General features: G+C 41.0%; 1 protein-coding gene across 1 annotated transcript in view; it reads right to left on the minus strand.

Moving 5' to 3' along the window:
- The window catches only part of Prex2 (phosphatidylinositol-3,4,5-trisphosphate dependent Rac exchange factor 2), a 276161-nt gene that overhangs the window by 130697 nt on the left and 128576 nt on the right, over nucleotides 1–16888 (minus strand). The window contains exons 18-23 of the mRNA XM_005361884.3: nucleotides 16493–16641; nucleotides 10093–10178; nucleotides 6493–6629; nucleotides 3884–4001; nucleotides 2754–2938; nucleotides 1750–1911 (exon numbers count right to left, since the gene is read on the minus strand). Of these exons, the coding sequence (XP_005361941.1) occupies nucleotides 1750–1911; nucleotides 2754–2938; nucleotides 3884–4001; nucleotides 6493–6629; nucleotides 10093–10178; nucleotides 16493–16641 (837 nt within the window). The remainder of the gene's footprint in view (nucleotides 1–1749; nucleotides 1912–2753; nucleotides 2939–3883; nucleotides 4002–6492; nucleotides 6630–10092; nucleotides 10179–16492; nucleotides 16642–16888) is intronic.

The following is a 16888-nucleotide window of genomic DNA, read 5'->3' on the forward strand; positions in this document are numbered from 1 at the left end:
GGCACCCCATTCTGTTTCACTCATTCTTTGCAGAGTTCTGTTTATGAGCACTACCTATGATACCTCTTGGTGTTGCCTCTGCAAAACCTGGTGTGACAACTAGTCAAAATGAAGAGAATAAGTGATCATGGGTACCCAGTCCCAACTGCTAACATTTATAAGCTAACTTCGGTATAATGACCCAGGGAACATAGCAGAAGAGAGGGAGGAAGGACTCTACAAGCCAGAGGAGCAGGAAGTCGGCTGCTGGACAGTGTGTTCTAGACATGATCGGGATATATACACTCATGAAAGTTCACCAATATGGTTGCTTAAACAATGTGGATGGCAGAACTTTGAGAAGGCCATAGCTTTGATGAAGTGCTACAGGCTAACAATGGTTGCAGACAAAGGGAGAAAGAGTTTTCTTCAAGGATGAGTTCCCTGATATACTATCCAATGCTAAAACATGGGGCCTAAACACACATATGTACAAGCAATACTAAATTACTAAATGGGCTCATTAGGTACACATGCATGCACGCTCACACACAGAAGAAAAGGCTACGAATGGAGTAGGGGAATCATGTGGGGGAAGGGAGCGGTGGAATAATTGGTATGAAAGATTTTCTTTAGAAAAATGAGCCCGAGAAAGGCTACTGTGCTTGTTAGCTTTATGTCCACTTGACACAGGTTAAAGATATCTAAGAGGAGGGAACTTCAATTGAGAACATCCCTTTATAATATCTGGCTGAAGGACAGCCTCTAGGGCGTTTATTTAGTGACTGATGGAGGAGGACCCAGCCCATTGTGGGTGGTTCACCCCAGGGCTGGTGGTCCTGTGTTCTATAAGCAAACGGGCTGAGCAAGCCAAGTGAAGCAAGGCAGTAAGCAACAACCTTACATTGCCTCTGCATCAGCTCCTTCCTCCAGGTTCCTACCATGTTTGAGTTTCTGCCCTGACTTCCTTCTATGATGAGCAGCCAAATGAACTCTTTCCTCCCCAAGTACTGTTGGTTATGGTGTTTTATCACAGCAAGAGTAACCTTAAGTAGGAAAACCATGCATACTTACATACACATAGCTCACAGGGGTTTGGGTAAGTATATAGTAGATTGTGTCCCTTTTCATTTAGGCTACCATGAAGCAGAAGGCAGATAACGGCATTCGATTTTGGCAACTACACATGAACTTGGGCTGTATCGTCAGAGGACGATTTTCCTTTTTTTTAATCCTTTTTTGATTGTTTGTTTTTATTGGAAATGGACTTTTATACAATGTATTTATTCTAATTACAGTTTTCCCTTCTAACTCCTCCTAGATCTTGACTTCCCCATCCACCCAACTTCACAGCCAATCATTTTCTCTCTCATTAGAATACAAATAAGCATCAAAAGATAAAAAGAAAATAATTAAAAATAAGATAAAATAAAAACAAAAAAACCAGAACAGGATGAAACAAACAAACTACCAGGAGAAAAAAAAAAGGAAAAGAAAAGCATGAGAAACACATATAACAGAGTTCATACACACTGAAATGCCATAAAAACACACTGGAAGTCACAGTACATATGCAGAAGACCTTCAAGGGGAAAAAAAACCCACATAGTCTCAATTTTGTTACAGCAACAGAAACTGACCAAGAAAATTACATGAATATTATTTCAATAAATGAGTACATAGCACATATGTAAAGAAGATACTAAGAAGTGATTTAAATGTGACTCAAACAATAACTCCAATAACACTGTCATGTAAAATTCAACGTACCTTCCTATAACTGGATATTCTGTGGCATATGTGTTCAACTCTTTCATTGCACATGGTGCTGAATTTATTCTGAAGGTCAGTGGGTATCACTTCATTCAAAGAATTAAGGCTGGTGCAGTTGTGCAGAAAATGATCATCACTTTTTGCTAGGGCTTCCAGAATCTGTGGTGATTAAACGGACACAAAAGGAAAGTAACCTCAAAAGTGAGCACATACAATTTCCATAAGTTAGCCCTGCAGTTGCCAGGGTTTCTGTGGTCCACAGGCACAGCCTGTGAACTGGTTTGTCTTCTCAGGTCTGCAATCTCAGTGCTTGCCTTGTCTTGATGATAAAAGCCTGCTTGGGGAGCCAAACTGACTTCAAAGGCTCCCTGTTGGATAAATCATCTCACTCTGATGTGGGCACACAGCTCCTGGACTTCTCTCATGCATTCACTCAGAAGATTTCCACCCTCACTTTGGTGGCGGAACAAACACCACAAACCCAGGGGAAAAGCCCTGACATCCTTGTCACCTAGTAGGATCACAGAGAAGCAAAATGCTGCCTTCTGAGAGACAGAACAAATGAAATCGTCTCATAATCTTATAGACCTTTATCTTATATGTTATGGTTCCTGATTTTGTTTTTATGGACTTTCTGTGTGTGCGAAAGTGTGTGTCCCAGTGTCTCTATATGTTCCTGGGGCTTTTTTCTTAATCTATTTTCCTTTTGTTTTGTTGATTTTGTCCTTTCCTGGTTTGTTATTATTTATTTACTTACTTTTAATAATTAAGTAAGCTTGTTTGTATGTTTGTAAGTAAAAGAAAGAATGGGTGTAGATTTGGGCCTTGGACTTTCCACAGGGCAGGATACCCTGCCTCTCTTAAGGAGGGAGGGAGAATGGGGGAACACAAGGTGAATGGGAAGAGGGAAGGAAGTGTAAATTTTTGAAAATTATAAATAAAAAAAATAAAAAAAAGAAAGAAAAAAATGAAGAAGTTCACTGTCGAGGAGTCACGCGTACCTTGGCAGTGAGGCTGAAGAAGCCTTTGGGCTCGACCATCTTCTCCACGACATTGCACTTGGTACCTGCTGTGCTGTCATATTCATACACAACCCCATACTCAAGGTGGACATTGTCCACTGTCAGGCTCACGTGCTCCTTCTTGCCATCGATAATGGCCATGGTGTTGAACTTGTCGATGACCTCTGGAACACAACATTAGTAAAGCTAATTCATGTTTTTCTTGTTTTTCTGCTCACCAAATAATTTCGAATCCCTGGGATTTTCTTAATATTTTTATTTTACTTTTGATGCAGAATCTTACAGTGTACCCTTGGCTCATCTGGAATTTACCATGTAGGTTGGACTGGCATTGAACTCAATAGACATCTGCCTTGCTCTGGCGACCAAGTATAGAAACAGAAATGAGAATGTTTCCAACAGACCTCCCCCCCGTGTGTGTGTGTGTGTGTGTAGTGTCACAAGTATATATTTACCTCTTATTGTCAAGGTGGGAATATAACAAAACTTACTTGAATTGGGTGTATTTTTAAAGGGGCTACAGACTATCTCAACACCAGGACTTCTTGTATGTACATGACCATGTGAAACAGTTCTTACAAAAATGGGGACCTGAGCCATCAGACCTGAGGTAGAGGGAGAGAATCCACATGTCTGCCAAGCTTCCAAAACACCTACTATGGTGAGACCCATAGGAACAGAAACATCTAAAGGACTTTCACCTCCAAGGGGGAAATCCTGCCTTGGATCCACCCTCTTACCCCTTATGACTCAACTAGCACACTAGACCGTTGTCCTAAATGGGCTCAATTTTTTCTTCCCTAAAGAGAGTGTCCGGAAACTGATGAGAAATACTAGGAAAATCCTAAAAAGGGGCTTGCTGCAAAGCCTGTGATGCTCAGCTGTAATCTCATCATTTAGGAGTCAAAATCACATATTCTGGACCAGGCTGGACCGTATAGCAGGTGTCAACCACTCTCCATTCCTACTTCCATGCATGCAATATAAATTTGACAATGAGCCACAGCCTGGAAATACAGGACTTGGAAGTACTTGGGAGGAGAGACAGAGACAGGCACTATGAAAGAGACAAGAGTAAGCATATGAGGAAAGGAAAAAAAGTAACCCACCTTCTACTTTGCAGTCCAAAGCTTCCCCTGCCTCGTCTCCAGAGGGTTTCAAGTGGGACTTGTGCAGGTCTTCGTGAGCACTCTCAAGACTATCATAAACCCACTGTATGGAATCTTGCTGGAAGTGAGGAAAGGAAGAACTCTTAGAGCTAGATACCAGGATGCATATTAATTTCATAACCCTGCTTGAGAAAGAAGCTTGACCATCTAGCTTGTTTATTTTTCTAGCTGAACAGTAAAGTGTTTTGAAAAAAAAAAAAAACTAAAACATCAGAATGGACATCCAATGACAATTTAATGCTCTGACTGTTTCTAGCTTAAATTACCTTCAGAAGAGAAACTTTATATATTTATCCTAAAGATGCACTTTTTTTAAAATGGGATATTGTTCTCAAATGTCTTACTGAAATATCTCAAGTATATCTTTAAATGAGTTATCAATTATACCTTAAAATAAAGAAATGCTAATGGGTAATTATTTGCTATACCAATTACCTATAATTATGTACACCATTTTAAGGTCCTAACAGTCACTCTGTTTTAATACATTAATGGTATTATGAATTAAACCAATATGAAAATTGGAAGACCATCTATTTCATACTGAATTTCCAAGTCATGTAACATCCTTTTTACTTAGTTCATAATTCATCCTATATTTTAATTGAAACAGCAGTTCTAATCTTATTTAGAGAAGCAAGACAAATGAAATGATTTCCAAACAAACACTTCAAGGGTTACATGGCTTTAAGGTTTATAAATAAGATGATAAATCAAATTGAGCTGAATTGTTGAAGTATAATATAATGTATCGCACTCGTTTTTCCTTGAATCGGCTCTACAACTATGTTTACTTAGTGTGCTGCTTTAAGTCACTAAAATGAGAGCTAAGGGTTGTAGATGTTGTAGAAATCAAGAGTAGGTACATGCTTAACATTTACAAGGTTCTAGGCTCAAACTCTAGCAACACACACACACACACACACACACACACACACAAACATGGTAGCCAACTTGATCATTCTTGTATTTGTGAAGAACCACATCCACAGTATCTATGTCTTCTTTCAGGTCCTTCTTACCCTGACCCTGCCTATGACTCAATTTGTTCAGTGGTTTAGTGGCAAGCATCACCCAGGTAGAAGGCTATGGCTGCCAACACTTGCTCCTAGTGTGCTGGTACTATTCACAAAGAAATTTCCTGCAAGAGACCCCCAGACAAGAACTCAGGAAAGCTTGACACACACATCTAGGGGCTATGAAGAGGGGATCTGGGTACCCTTTCAGGGTCCTGCAGAACATAGGTATATCAGCAGCTTTGGAAGAACTACCCTTCATTCAAAGTTGAAGAAAGAAAATGTGGTCCTAAGTCACCCGGCTTTGGGGTCGTTTGTTACATGGCAATGGGTCCCTGACAGTGCATAGCACTCAGTGAATTCACTGTTTCTCTTAACGATTTCCTGATCAAGACTTCTCCAGGGAGATAATTGGGAAAAGGAAAGGAGTAAAAGTTAAGTGAACCAGTTTGTGTACTTAGCAAAATCCTAAGAGAGGAGGAAGGTTTCTTGATTATCTCTGAAGAGTCTGGGGGTGAAGGTCACATTCAATTGTACAGTTCAACAAGTGTTTACAGAACTGTCATCATTCAGAATAACCTATGAGACTATGCATCATTTCTAAGCTTCTATTTCATTTCTGACCTTAATAGTAAGCAAAATAAAGCAGTTCTTTCCCTGTGGACATCACATAACATCAGTCCTAGCTTCAGGACAAGCAGTCACTCATTCTACCGGTGTGGGCAATGCCATAGTCTCCAAAGCAAAAGAACTTGATCACACAGAGTAAGAAAAGCACATGACCTTCCTCCAGCAAAGGGGTGTCTCTGCCTCTAGTGGACAACCTGAGACTCTACCAGGCCATTATTCACTTTCTATTCAGACAACAATAGAACCTGCTTATATTAGGTTCAATTTCATCTTCTGATGATATTTAGCAGATCAACGCATAACACTTAAAAATATAAACACTGGCAAGCACATGCTGATATTTTCTTTTAAAACTAAATCCAGTTGCCTAAATAACTATATCAGAAAAATTAACCACTGAGTATATAAATCCATAGTCTATACCTTTCCATAGAAGATTTGTTATGAAGAGTATATTTGTATAATCTTGATCTGTATATATTCTAAAGTATCTCATGAGAACATTTCATAGTTGTAGATTTAACATTAATAAACCCTTATCAAAATAAGGGCTGAGGGAGGAGGTCGGTGGCAGACAGTTGTCTAGTAGGCACACTAGTTCAAGCCCCAGAAACAATGGGATTTGAAAGGAAAGGAAGGAACAGAAGGAAGAACAGGAAGTGCCTCCGAACAAGTTTTTTATACAAATAATGATGCTACAAGAACTAAATGTAATAATAAAATACAACTACTTAAGCATAGCCAATATTAGAAAGGATTAAACATTAGTATCAAATAGAGCAGTCATAATGAGATTCACAGTGCTGTGCTTAAACTGGAAATGAAAAGCCGTTCACACATTAGCCTATGCCATCTCCTAATTATTTCCTGAAAGATTTCCGTTAAATCTAATCTTATGTGTACCTTCATTGGCCGCCTGAACTTCCGGCAGGCTGTCACGTGTGCGATGACACTGGCGTGTGTCTCTTTGCTGACATTGATTCCGTTAACTTTGATAATACACTGTCCTGGGTGAAGGCCAGCTGCTGCGGCCACAGTACCTTTAAATACAAACGGGGAAAACTGTCAAAATCAAAAGTCAGCAAAAGGATTCACCTGTTTCAGATATAGCACAATGGGAGCAATTTTGAACATATCAAAGTTCCCTAAAATGTTCCTGATGCATCTGGTTCAGATAACAATGTTTTCTCAGTCTTTCTGGTTCTTCACCCATGATCTTGAGCGCAATTAACAAAATATTCCACTGCCTCCACAGAAGAATTTTGAAGGAAAATTGCATAGTGACCTTCATATTGCTAATCAGATGTTTCCCTTTCAAAGGTCTAGTCAATCTAACTTTCTAAATACACAGTAAAAAAGTAAAATACCATAAGCATAAACTTTATTTAAAAATCCATAAGTACTAAAATAATGTTATTTTTGTTTTACAAACACCAGCAATTTAATGCACATATAAAAATAAATTCTTTAAAAATCATACATTTTTTCTGTGTGTACACTGGTGTGCATGTTCACATGACTATACAAAAATGTATGGCTGTACATGCATCAGTGTATGTGCTCATGTGTGCATGTACATATATGTGTGTGTGTCTGCATGCACAGACCAGAGGTCAACAACAAACACTTCCTAGATTATCATTATCTTTATTTTTTTTTTGAGTCAGACTTCCTCACCCACCCTAGAGATAAATTATTAGCTAGGCTGGCTGTCTAGCAAATCCCAGGAATCCAGTTTCTACATAGGTGTGCACTCTGTATTGGAGTTTTTATGGAGGTGCTGGAGATTCAAACTCAGGTCCAAAAAATGGTGCAGGTACTTCAAATAAATCATCTCTGTACTCTTAAAAAGTAATTCTTAAGGAAAACATTGAGTCAGTTAGCTATTCTGTCTGGCTGCTTGAAGTTAAATGAGAGTTTGAGAACAAAAGAATATGTGGACAAAGGAACTAAGCAGTTATCAATTGTCCAGTCACTTTATGTGCATAGGTATAGAATCTGTACCTATGTAAATGCACCTATGATATGTAAGTAGCATGACCCAACTGGTGGTTTAAAATTTTCCAACCATTGATATTAGTGTCAGAGCAAATTAACACCAATAAATACTATTAATGAATTTTATATACACACATATGTATTATACTAGTGTCCATAAAACTTACCATATAGTAGAAAAGATCTCTATTGCAAGCAATTCACCCATAAAGGAATCATAAACACACTTTTCAAATTTTTAGACTTAGGAAAACACCTTTTGTCTCTAAGGTCCAGTCATAGAAATGGTTTTCCTGCTCTGAATTGAGTCTTGGGCAAGGAGGGACATTTCTAAGTCGGAAAATCACCTGGCTACCTAAACATACCAGCAGTTCTGTCCATGTGTAAGCTTAAAGTTAGCAGGGTGGTGGTGGGTGTCAGCTAAGAATTGGGGCAGGGGGAGCAGATGAGACAGACGGAGGCAAGTCACAGAGCGGCCCACTTCTCCCAGAAATCCACTGCCTGGTGTGAAGACACTGAAGTCAGGACTTTACGTTTAGAGGATGCTGAGGAACATGCGTTGGAGTCTGAGTCTGTCAGTGAGGTGACGAAGTGCATCATGGAAGTCAAGAGTGAAAAGGGGAGAGAGCCAGCAGGGCATAAATTCATATGAAGATGGCTAAGTGCAGGTAATGGCCTAGGAGGGCAAAGACGGTGAGTAAGTCTGGAACACAGCCTCTGTAACTCCGGAAAATCGCTGACTTGATTTGTGGTGTGTTGTTTCCTTTGGGTTTTGTTTTCCTTAGCTATTCTGAAGAAAGAGCTAAGAGGGTGCTTAGATTGGTCCAAGGCTGAACTCTAGTGGCCTGAAGGCAGCAATACTGCCAAGAAGGACTGCAGTGACCTTTTCTTGTAGCAGAATTTGTTTGATAATGAACACCACGGGGTGGGGGAGTTGAGAGGAAAGACACAGAATCCACCCCTCCCCACCTTTTCTATTTAAGAAACAAAGCTCACGAACACAGTGGCCACCCACTCAAAAGACCTTGATGGTGGTCACCGCTATACACATTCAGCTTGCAGGGACTGTCCCCAAGCATGGGACAGATGTTACAGGTTAATAAAACAGAAGTGCTATGCAACAGCTGGGCATACTTCTGTGTCGCAGTATTGAAGGGCTATTTGCTGTAAACGTCCATCCAACCACTGTGGAAGACTAAGTAAAAAGGTACTTTTTTGAAACAAGATTTATTTTTTTTTAATACACATATTAATTTTGTAATATAAAATTAATTGGTTCTGATGGCAACACCCTTTCAAACTGTTTCCACTTCATGTTTGAATGATCACATTATGATAGTTTACTTATTCCAGGCCTGCAAACAGCCACCTCCCCCTTACTCCACAAGCGCCAGACGCCTCAGCTCACAACGGCCCTTCTGGCTCCAGCAGCCAAGCTACTTATTATGTGCAGCACTGGGAAATCTCTACTCCCTTTACTGGTGTCAAGATGAAATAAAAATACATATTGTATGAGCTTTGGGCTTTTTATTTGCCTTTCAGAGAAGTAAAGTAAAATACAAATAGGCTTGAGTCACTACAATTATTTGATTTAGAATGAATCTCATGGTGAGGTTCATTGCAGACTCAAAGGAAAGAAATTGAAGAAAATATGGCGCAACTGGGTGGCAAGCCCACGGGGCTCTCTCCAAAGCCTGAAAACTCACATTTTTAAATTATTGACCTCTTATATTTTTGGTTGTGAGCCTAGCCTTTAACGGCTGAGCCATCCAAAATGACAGCATTTATTTGCTGCTAAGGAAAGTATAAATAGATAACCTTAAAAATCATCATGAGTTTAAACTGAAGTACACAAAAAAATATTTTGTAACAGTCATAAATATAGTTAAGAATTTGGGGGTCCTATGGAATTGTTTATTTATTCGAGTGTGTGTGTGTGTGTGTGTGTGTGTACATAAGCATGTGTATGTAGAGGCCAAAGGCATCTTTCCTTGATCACTTCACTTCAGTTTTTGAGCCAGGTCTCTCTTGAACCCGAGATCTGCCATTGGACTGTACTAGACAGCCAGCAAGCCAGGGGATTCTCGCCCTCCCCAGGGCTGGGATTATAGGCAAGTGCTGGAACGCAAAAGTCTTTTTTTTTTTTTTTTTTTGCATTTTGTTTTTAGTGTGGGTGTTAGAGACCTGAACTCACAACCTCATGTGTATGGGGCACATATGTCACCTACTAAGCCCTCTTCCTGAGCAAAGCCTCACTCTGTCCCAAGCCTGCCTCACTTTTGCGGCAATTCTTCTGGATTGGCTTTCCTGGGTACGGGAAACACAGATGTGAGCGACACACCCAGTCTGAGATTTGAGGTCTTACACTTTAGCATAGTATTTCCAGAATGCACTGAGAGGAGACAATTCCTGCCACCATGGTGATGCACATTTCAGTTGGGCATGGAATAGCCAAAGCACTTGACAGCACAGTTTCCCACATCAGGGGCCCGGGGGATGTCTCACCTCTTCCCACTGCATGCACCACGGAAGGGCCAAAGCCTCTGATCTGGAAACCCAGCCCGTCTGCAGAATCTGGGATTTTAACTGTCCTAAATGTAACCAGAAAATAAGGTCAGACAACTGTAAACGCCACAATCGGTTCTAACAACAGCCATCTGTACCTGGGCTCTGTCTAGCAATGCATACATCCTGAGTTCTCAGTGAGCAGGAGGAGGGGCGGGAAAAGGAACAGGGGCTGGTAGGTAAAATGAGAAAAGATTGTTAAAGAAGGAAGGAAGGAAGGAAGGAAGGAAGGAAGGAAGGAAGGAAGGAAGGAAGAAAGGAAGAAAGGAAGGATGAATGGATGAATGAATTTAGCCTTGGGAGAGACTGACCAACAGCACCTGCCCCTAGAAGAAAGCACTAGTAGTTGCCACTCCAGCTGAGCCAGCTCAGGGCTCTCACAGGATGTAAATGCAATGGTGGGGGTAGACTCCAGATGGGCCAGCTCAGGGCCCCCAAAACAGGATGTAAAGAACAATAGGTAGTAGTGGGCTGCTCCAGCTACATCAGCTCCAACTGCAGGGACTTCCTCACCAGGGAGCACCAGCCGTGCTTTAACCTCTCCCATATTGGACTTTCTAACTCCCTGGGCATTAAATCTCTTCTGGATATTCCTGCATCTTATTCGTCTACTTGTATAAGATTTGGTGATGGAGACTTCTGAGGAAGTGCCGCCGCCCCCCAGAAATGTCTACTCTGGGGGAGGTACAGAGAGGAAAACAGAAGAGGAATCCAAGTCTCTATATTGCTCAGGCTGATCCTCGCTAGACTGGATTGGTCCTTCCCCTCAGGTTCGAGCTGCATCACCCACTGTTCATCTATTATTATTTCCCAGCTGGAGTCTCCTATTTCAGGGGCACGAGAAGGGAGACCGCTACTGGGGTCAAGACCAAGGGAACTGGAAAACTGGAGAATGCCACTGAGCGAGAAGCCCTCGGAGAGAGCTTTGTCCCTTTCCCAACATAAGGTTTGTACACAGCATGGAGGCCGTACAGCCTCCACTCTGGGCAAATTCTTATGCACATGTATCCATAGCCGTGGTGGCTCACGCCTTTAATCCCAGCACTTGGCAGGCAGAGGTAGGCGGATCTCTGTGAGTTCGAGGCCAGCCTGGTCTACAAGAGCTAGTTCCAGGACAAGCTCCAAAGTTACAGAGAAAAAACAAAAAAGGAAAGAGTAAAAAGGAAAACAACAGATAATGAGAACAGCTAAACTAGCTAGAAAAGCCCTGAGTCCTTATTCTGTACTTGGTAACTGGGTAAACTTGGGTCTGGACAAGCTCCTTAAATTCTCTGTTACAAAAAGTGCCACAGAAACTGTTGGAGGCTATGACTGTCAGAAACTGATATTGTAGTATGTAGGTGGGGATTAAAGCAGTGATAGCTTCTATCCTGCCTAGTTTCTGTGGCTGGAATACAAACAAGACCAAAAGCAAGTCAGAGGGGGCATTTATTTCATATTACAGGTCACTGCCAGTCACCAAGGGAAGCCATGGCAAAGGCTGAGGCAGAAACTGAAGCAGAGAACACAGAGCAATGCCATTATAGGCTTCCTTCCTGCCTCTACTCTGCTGGCTTCCTTGTGCAAGCCAGACCCTCCTGCCCAGGGCTGGCAGAACTCACAGAGGGCTAGGCCATCCCCCATCGATTAGAAGTCAAGTTTTACATTTCATCACCTCCCAATAATCCAGGATGCTAGATTAATCATATGTGAAGTTGACTTCCGCTCTTCAAGATTATTGTACTTTTTAAACAAAATCTGTACACAACACCATGAAATTCATTTTAGGAAAAAAAAATCAGGAATTCCTCTAATTAAATATGATTAAACTCTAATAAAAACATGATCTCCAAAGATCATGTTTTTCCAATGGGAAAACTACATTGCCTATTATAATAATTAATAAAATTATACAAGAGGAATGTTCTATTTCTGGTAGAAAATAAGTATGTGAAATTAGCTACTGCAAAGCCTTTCAGAGAAATTCCTTGATGTTATCAAGTGTAAAACACAGCTGGAATCAAAAGAAAATCCTGTTGTGTTTACTACTCCTATTTTTGACTTTTTCCCTCCAAACAGGATACAACTTAAATTACAAAATACAAATTTAAGAAAATATGAGTAACCCAACCAAAGATTCCATACAGCTCTTCCTGAGGCCTCAAACTCTCTGGGCCTGAATCAATGATGCCTCTCTCAGATTGCCTCCGAGGCCTGAGGTAGGGGAAAGCCACTGCTGTTTAAGACAAAATGAATGGATTGGAGAGCTTGAAGATAGCCCTACCTCCCATTCCTCTTTAGACAAGTGAGAACTAATTACTCACTCTGGCGAGCATTGCAGGTGATCTGCCTGTACCGCAGTAAAAGTAGCCGGAACTACTTTACTCTCTGACAAGTTACCTGTCCAGTTAGAGCAGAAAATTCATGCAGGAGAAAAACCTGCGCTGTCACTGCTGTCCTCCAGCTAGTTTATGGAGGAAAATGTCAAGGGAATCAGAAGAAACCGCAAACGGTTGAGAATGCCTTGGTTATGGTTGAATGAGAAGGGTCCTCAACAGACTCCTGTCCTGGGAACTTGACAGATGATGGGGCTTTGAGAAGGAAGAGAGTGCATATGAGAGATCTGGCCAAACTGATGGTGGGTACCCTGATGGGCTCATTCTATTCTGGATTACTGGAGGTGATGGAAGTAGAAGATGGGGCCTAAAAGGAAGACCAGGACCATAGAGGTGTGTTGTTGGGTGCTGTATCGTCTCCTGACTATTTCCTGCCTTTTCATCTCTCTGTTTCCAGTGTCCCATCAGGTGGAGAAATTTCTTTGCTCCCCCCACCCCACCATCATGTTCTGGCCTAGCACATGGAGCCAAGCAACGGTGACCTGAATCCTTGGAAACCATGAGCTGAAACAAAGCCTTCCTACCTTCAGCTGCTCATGTCAGCAATTTGTCACAGAGGGACACGAAAAATGATGAGCTCAGCCTCATCAGGCAGGGACATGTCCATGAACACATAATAAATAGATCATTATAAGTACTTTGAATGTGTCAAAGCTTTCAAATAGCTTCCAGCTCTCTACAGATCAGAAGTTTAGAATGAAGGGGAAACCAGCAATCTATGTGGTTGAGATGCTCATTTTTAAACAGAAACATTAAGATGGAAGTACCTTTGCAGTGTCAACTATAAGCAGATGACTGTAATTGCTATTGCTTGTCAAGGCAAACTGCAGCATCTCTGGGCACAGGCCTGCTCCTCGCAGTCGGGGCTAAGTATCTACCAGCTTTTAACAAGTAGACTGGATTGGGATGCCAGGACACAGACCTCAGTGGGCAAAGCATCTCCTCAACTATGGGGTCATGAGAATTTTACTTTATAAGACATTCTCCTCAATAGAAATCAGTGTAGCTGTCTAAAGAACATATACATGCCAATTAATAACATGACTTCCAAGATTTCCCACATCAAATGCCCCTCTCGCTTATTTATGCTTTGGCAAATATAGCAATGTGCTGTGCTCCATACTTTCTTCCCGTTCTTAGAGTACATAACTTTGTGTGGTTGTTGTGGCTATATTGTCTCTAAAAGAGAAAAGATTGTTTCTTTCTTTAATATATGTGAGTAGTCTATAGGACTCAATATAGGGAGACTATTAGGGCAAAATTTAACATTTCAAATACATTGAAAGAAAACATGAGCATGCAATCTTTTTAAACTGTGTTCACGTATTTATTCTCTGTGTATGTGTGTGCGCACATCGGCATGTGTGCCTGCGTGTGTCTAGAGGTCAAAGTATGACTTTGAAGAGTCAGTTTTTTTCATCTAGCATGTGGCTTCTGAGGATCGAGCTTAGGCCACCAGGTTTGGCAGCAAGTGCCTTTACATGCTAAGCCACCTGATCTTTGCACGTATGCTGCCTTTTAAAGCTATTTTTGAATACATTACAAAATATTCTCTTAATGCAATGCTGACACCAGTAAGCATTAAACACTTCACCTAGCCTAGACAAACCAGGACTCAGTGTCTTAACAGCTCTATGGCAGAGGAACCTTGTGCCATCGCAGCAAGGAGGACATGGAAATAAGTAACAGGGTAAAGATGCAAGGCAGGCTTGAACCTCAGGTTCGAGATACTGCACAGCAGCACTTGGGGAAGGGCTGGAAGGTGCAGACCCAAAACTCTGATGGCTGAGGATTTGCTCCCATCTGTTTATTTCCGATGTTATTGGCTCTGTGCTCTTCCAATTGTTGAGATGTCTATGTAAGCGATAAGTTAGTGTAGGGGTAAACCAAGTGGTCACAGGGCATATCCTATATTCACTAATAATTGCTCTGAATAGCCCTGTATTCCTTCCTAGGATGTTTTATTCCTTTTAAACACCCTAAGTGTGTCAGGTGATAGGGTAATAAGACAGCCTTACCCTAGGCAGGGCTAGATAAAGAGGGAAAAGTCAACTGTAATTTTATGTAGAAAGGAGACACTGCTGTGGTTCTTTGCTGCCCTCTAGTTCAGGGTTTTCTGTGTAAACTGTATTAACAAGTTACACTTGTTCTTCAGGCCACTGGGTACACTACATTATGAGCTAAACCATCCATGCCCATTAATGACTTAGTGTTGTCACAAAGAGACAGACTGGGGAGACTCCAGCCCATTACACTGAACTAAAGACTCATGAAAAGTATATACATGATATACCTAGTTATTTCTGAATGTATGTGTACTGGGTAATATTTTACATAAAAAAATATTTTAGCCTGGCAGTGGTGACACATGCCTTCAATCCCAGCCCTTGGGAGGCAGAGACAAGTGGATTTCTGTGAGTTCGAGGCCAACCTGACCTACAGAACAACTTCCAGAACAGGTTCCAAAGCTACAGAGAAACTCTGTCTCAAAAATACAAAATCAAATAAATAAAATTTAAAGTCAATAAGACTTCATCTTAAAATTAATGAAGTTGCTGGTTACTACTGATACAATTTTTTTGTTTTGATTTTTGTTTTTTGATTGTTTTTTTCAGACTGAGTTTCTCTGTAGCTTTGGAGCCTGTCCTAGAAATAGCTCTTGTAGATCCACAGAGATCCACCTACCTCTGCCTCCTGAGAGCTGGGATTAAAGGCATGGGCTACCACCACCCAGCTCTACTGATAACAACTTTTAATTAGCAATTCTGACATAGCTCATTCACATGTTCTATTAAACACTCTACATACATGTTATCTCACCCAGCTAACGCAACAGTTCGTGACTAATCTGAGATCATTAACAGAAACAAATTCTAGAAGAAAAGTCAATGAACTACACATACATCAAACTAAAGAAGTTATGGGTACAGCACGGTACTTGTCTATATGTGTACAACTGTAACATGCATCAGTACTTGGAATAAACAGCAATTGATTTCAAAACAGTAGTGGATATTTATGGGTGGTAAGATTTGAAAAAAATGTTTTCCTCTAGAGACATCTATACTTTGAATTGTTCATGATAAATATTGTGATGTTTCAGATATGAGGTTGTTTCCAAAAGACTCATGCGTTGAAGGGGGTCTTAAGATGGCAGCATTCTCTAGAGATGACTGGAACATGAGGGCACTGGTTTCATCTCTTGGCTGACCCATGGGTGAGTTCACAGATGCTGAGCTATTAGAAGTATGCCCTTGGGAGGAAGTGGTTCCCTGGAAGGGTGCCTTGACAGGGTCTGTCTTGTCAAGGGGCCATTCCTACACGGTGTCTCTGCTTTCAGAGCATCACAGAGTGAACAGTCTCACAACACCATGCCATCTTGTTGTGATGGGCTGAAACTTCAGCCACTGTAAGCCAGAATAATCCTCTACCCTTTAAGTTACCCCAGCTATTCTGTCACAGAAATGAAAGGTTGACACAGACATTGGTATTTTCTATTTACGTAGATAGATGACAGAGAGATCAACAGAGCTTTGGGTCAGTTTTGTTTTAAAGGAAAAGGTGTCTTACTAAGTGTGGTGTACCTTCTAGATTTGACTTTATGAATATGAGCAGTATATTATAGACTGTGTCTAATCACAACATCTACTACAACCAAGCATGTAGCTCTTTATTCCTGACTTTCAGGTGTTCTACTAGATTATTTTTTTACTCAGTCAAACTCAGCATAACCCAAAAACAGCCATGCTTGGACAGGAAAAGAAAAACATCATTGCTCCCAACACCAGGCAATTCAGGAGTGAGCACCTATTACAATAGACGACGCAGCTTCCTCTAGCCTCTAAAGACCTGCATTCATTGTGCTGCATGCCTGAATGTTCTACGATGGGGGATGCGGATGATAAATCACTGCCTGGTCAGTATCTTTCCTATTTTACTCATCCATGTATCACTGTATCACTTACTCCCTTGGCTTTGTGCTCACGAGGACTCGCAGCGGCTTTTTGCTGTTTAAGCATGATTTCAGAAAGCAGTCAACTTCAGAGAAAGGCCTCAGGAAAACCAGGTCACCATTAATAGCAAAGATCTTCTTCCCAACTTCCATGCCGGCCATCTAAGGGAGAAACAGCAAGAAGAATTGGGATGATAATTTAATAAATATTTTAGGTTTTCACAAACCAAACCAAGGGGAAGGCTAGCATGTACAGATTTGGACATGAGAACACACATATACATTAACATTATACAACTTCATATAACAGAACTATGAATGAAGTAACAGTTATAATAATCTGTGACATCATTATGAATGGGATCAAGCAGCTTTGCTGAAATCAGTCTTCCCCTAGCCCTATGCATAC

The sequence above is a fragment of the Microtus ochrogaster genome, linkage group LG5 (assembly GCF_000317375.1).
Source record: "Microtus ochrogaster isolate Prairie Vole_2 linkage group LG5, MicOch1.0, whole genome shotgun sequence".
Classification (NCBI taxonomy): Eukaryota; Metazoa; Chordata; class Mammalia; order Rodentia; family Cricetidae; genus Microtus; species Microtus ochrogaster.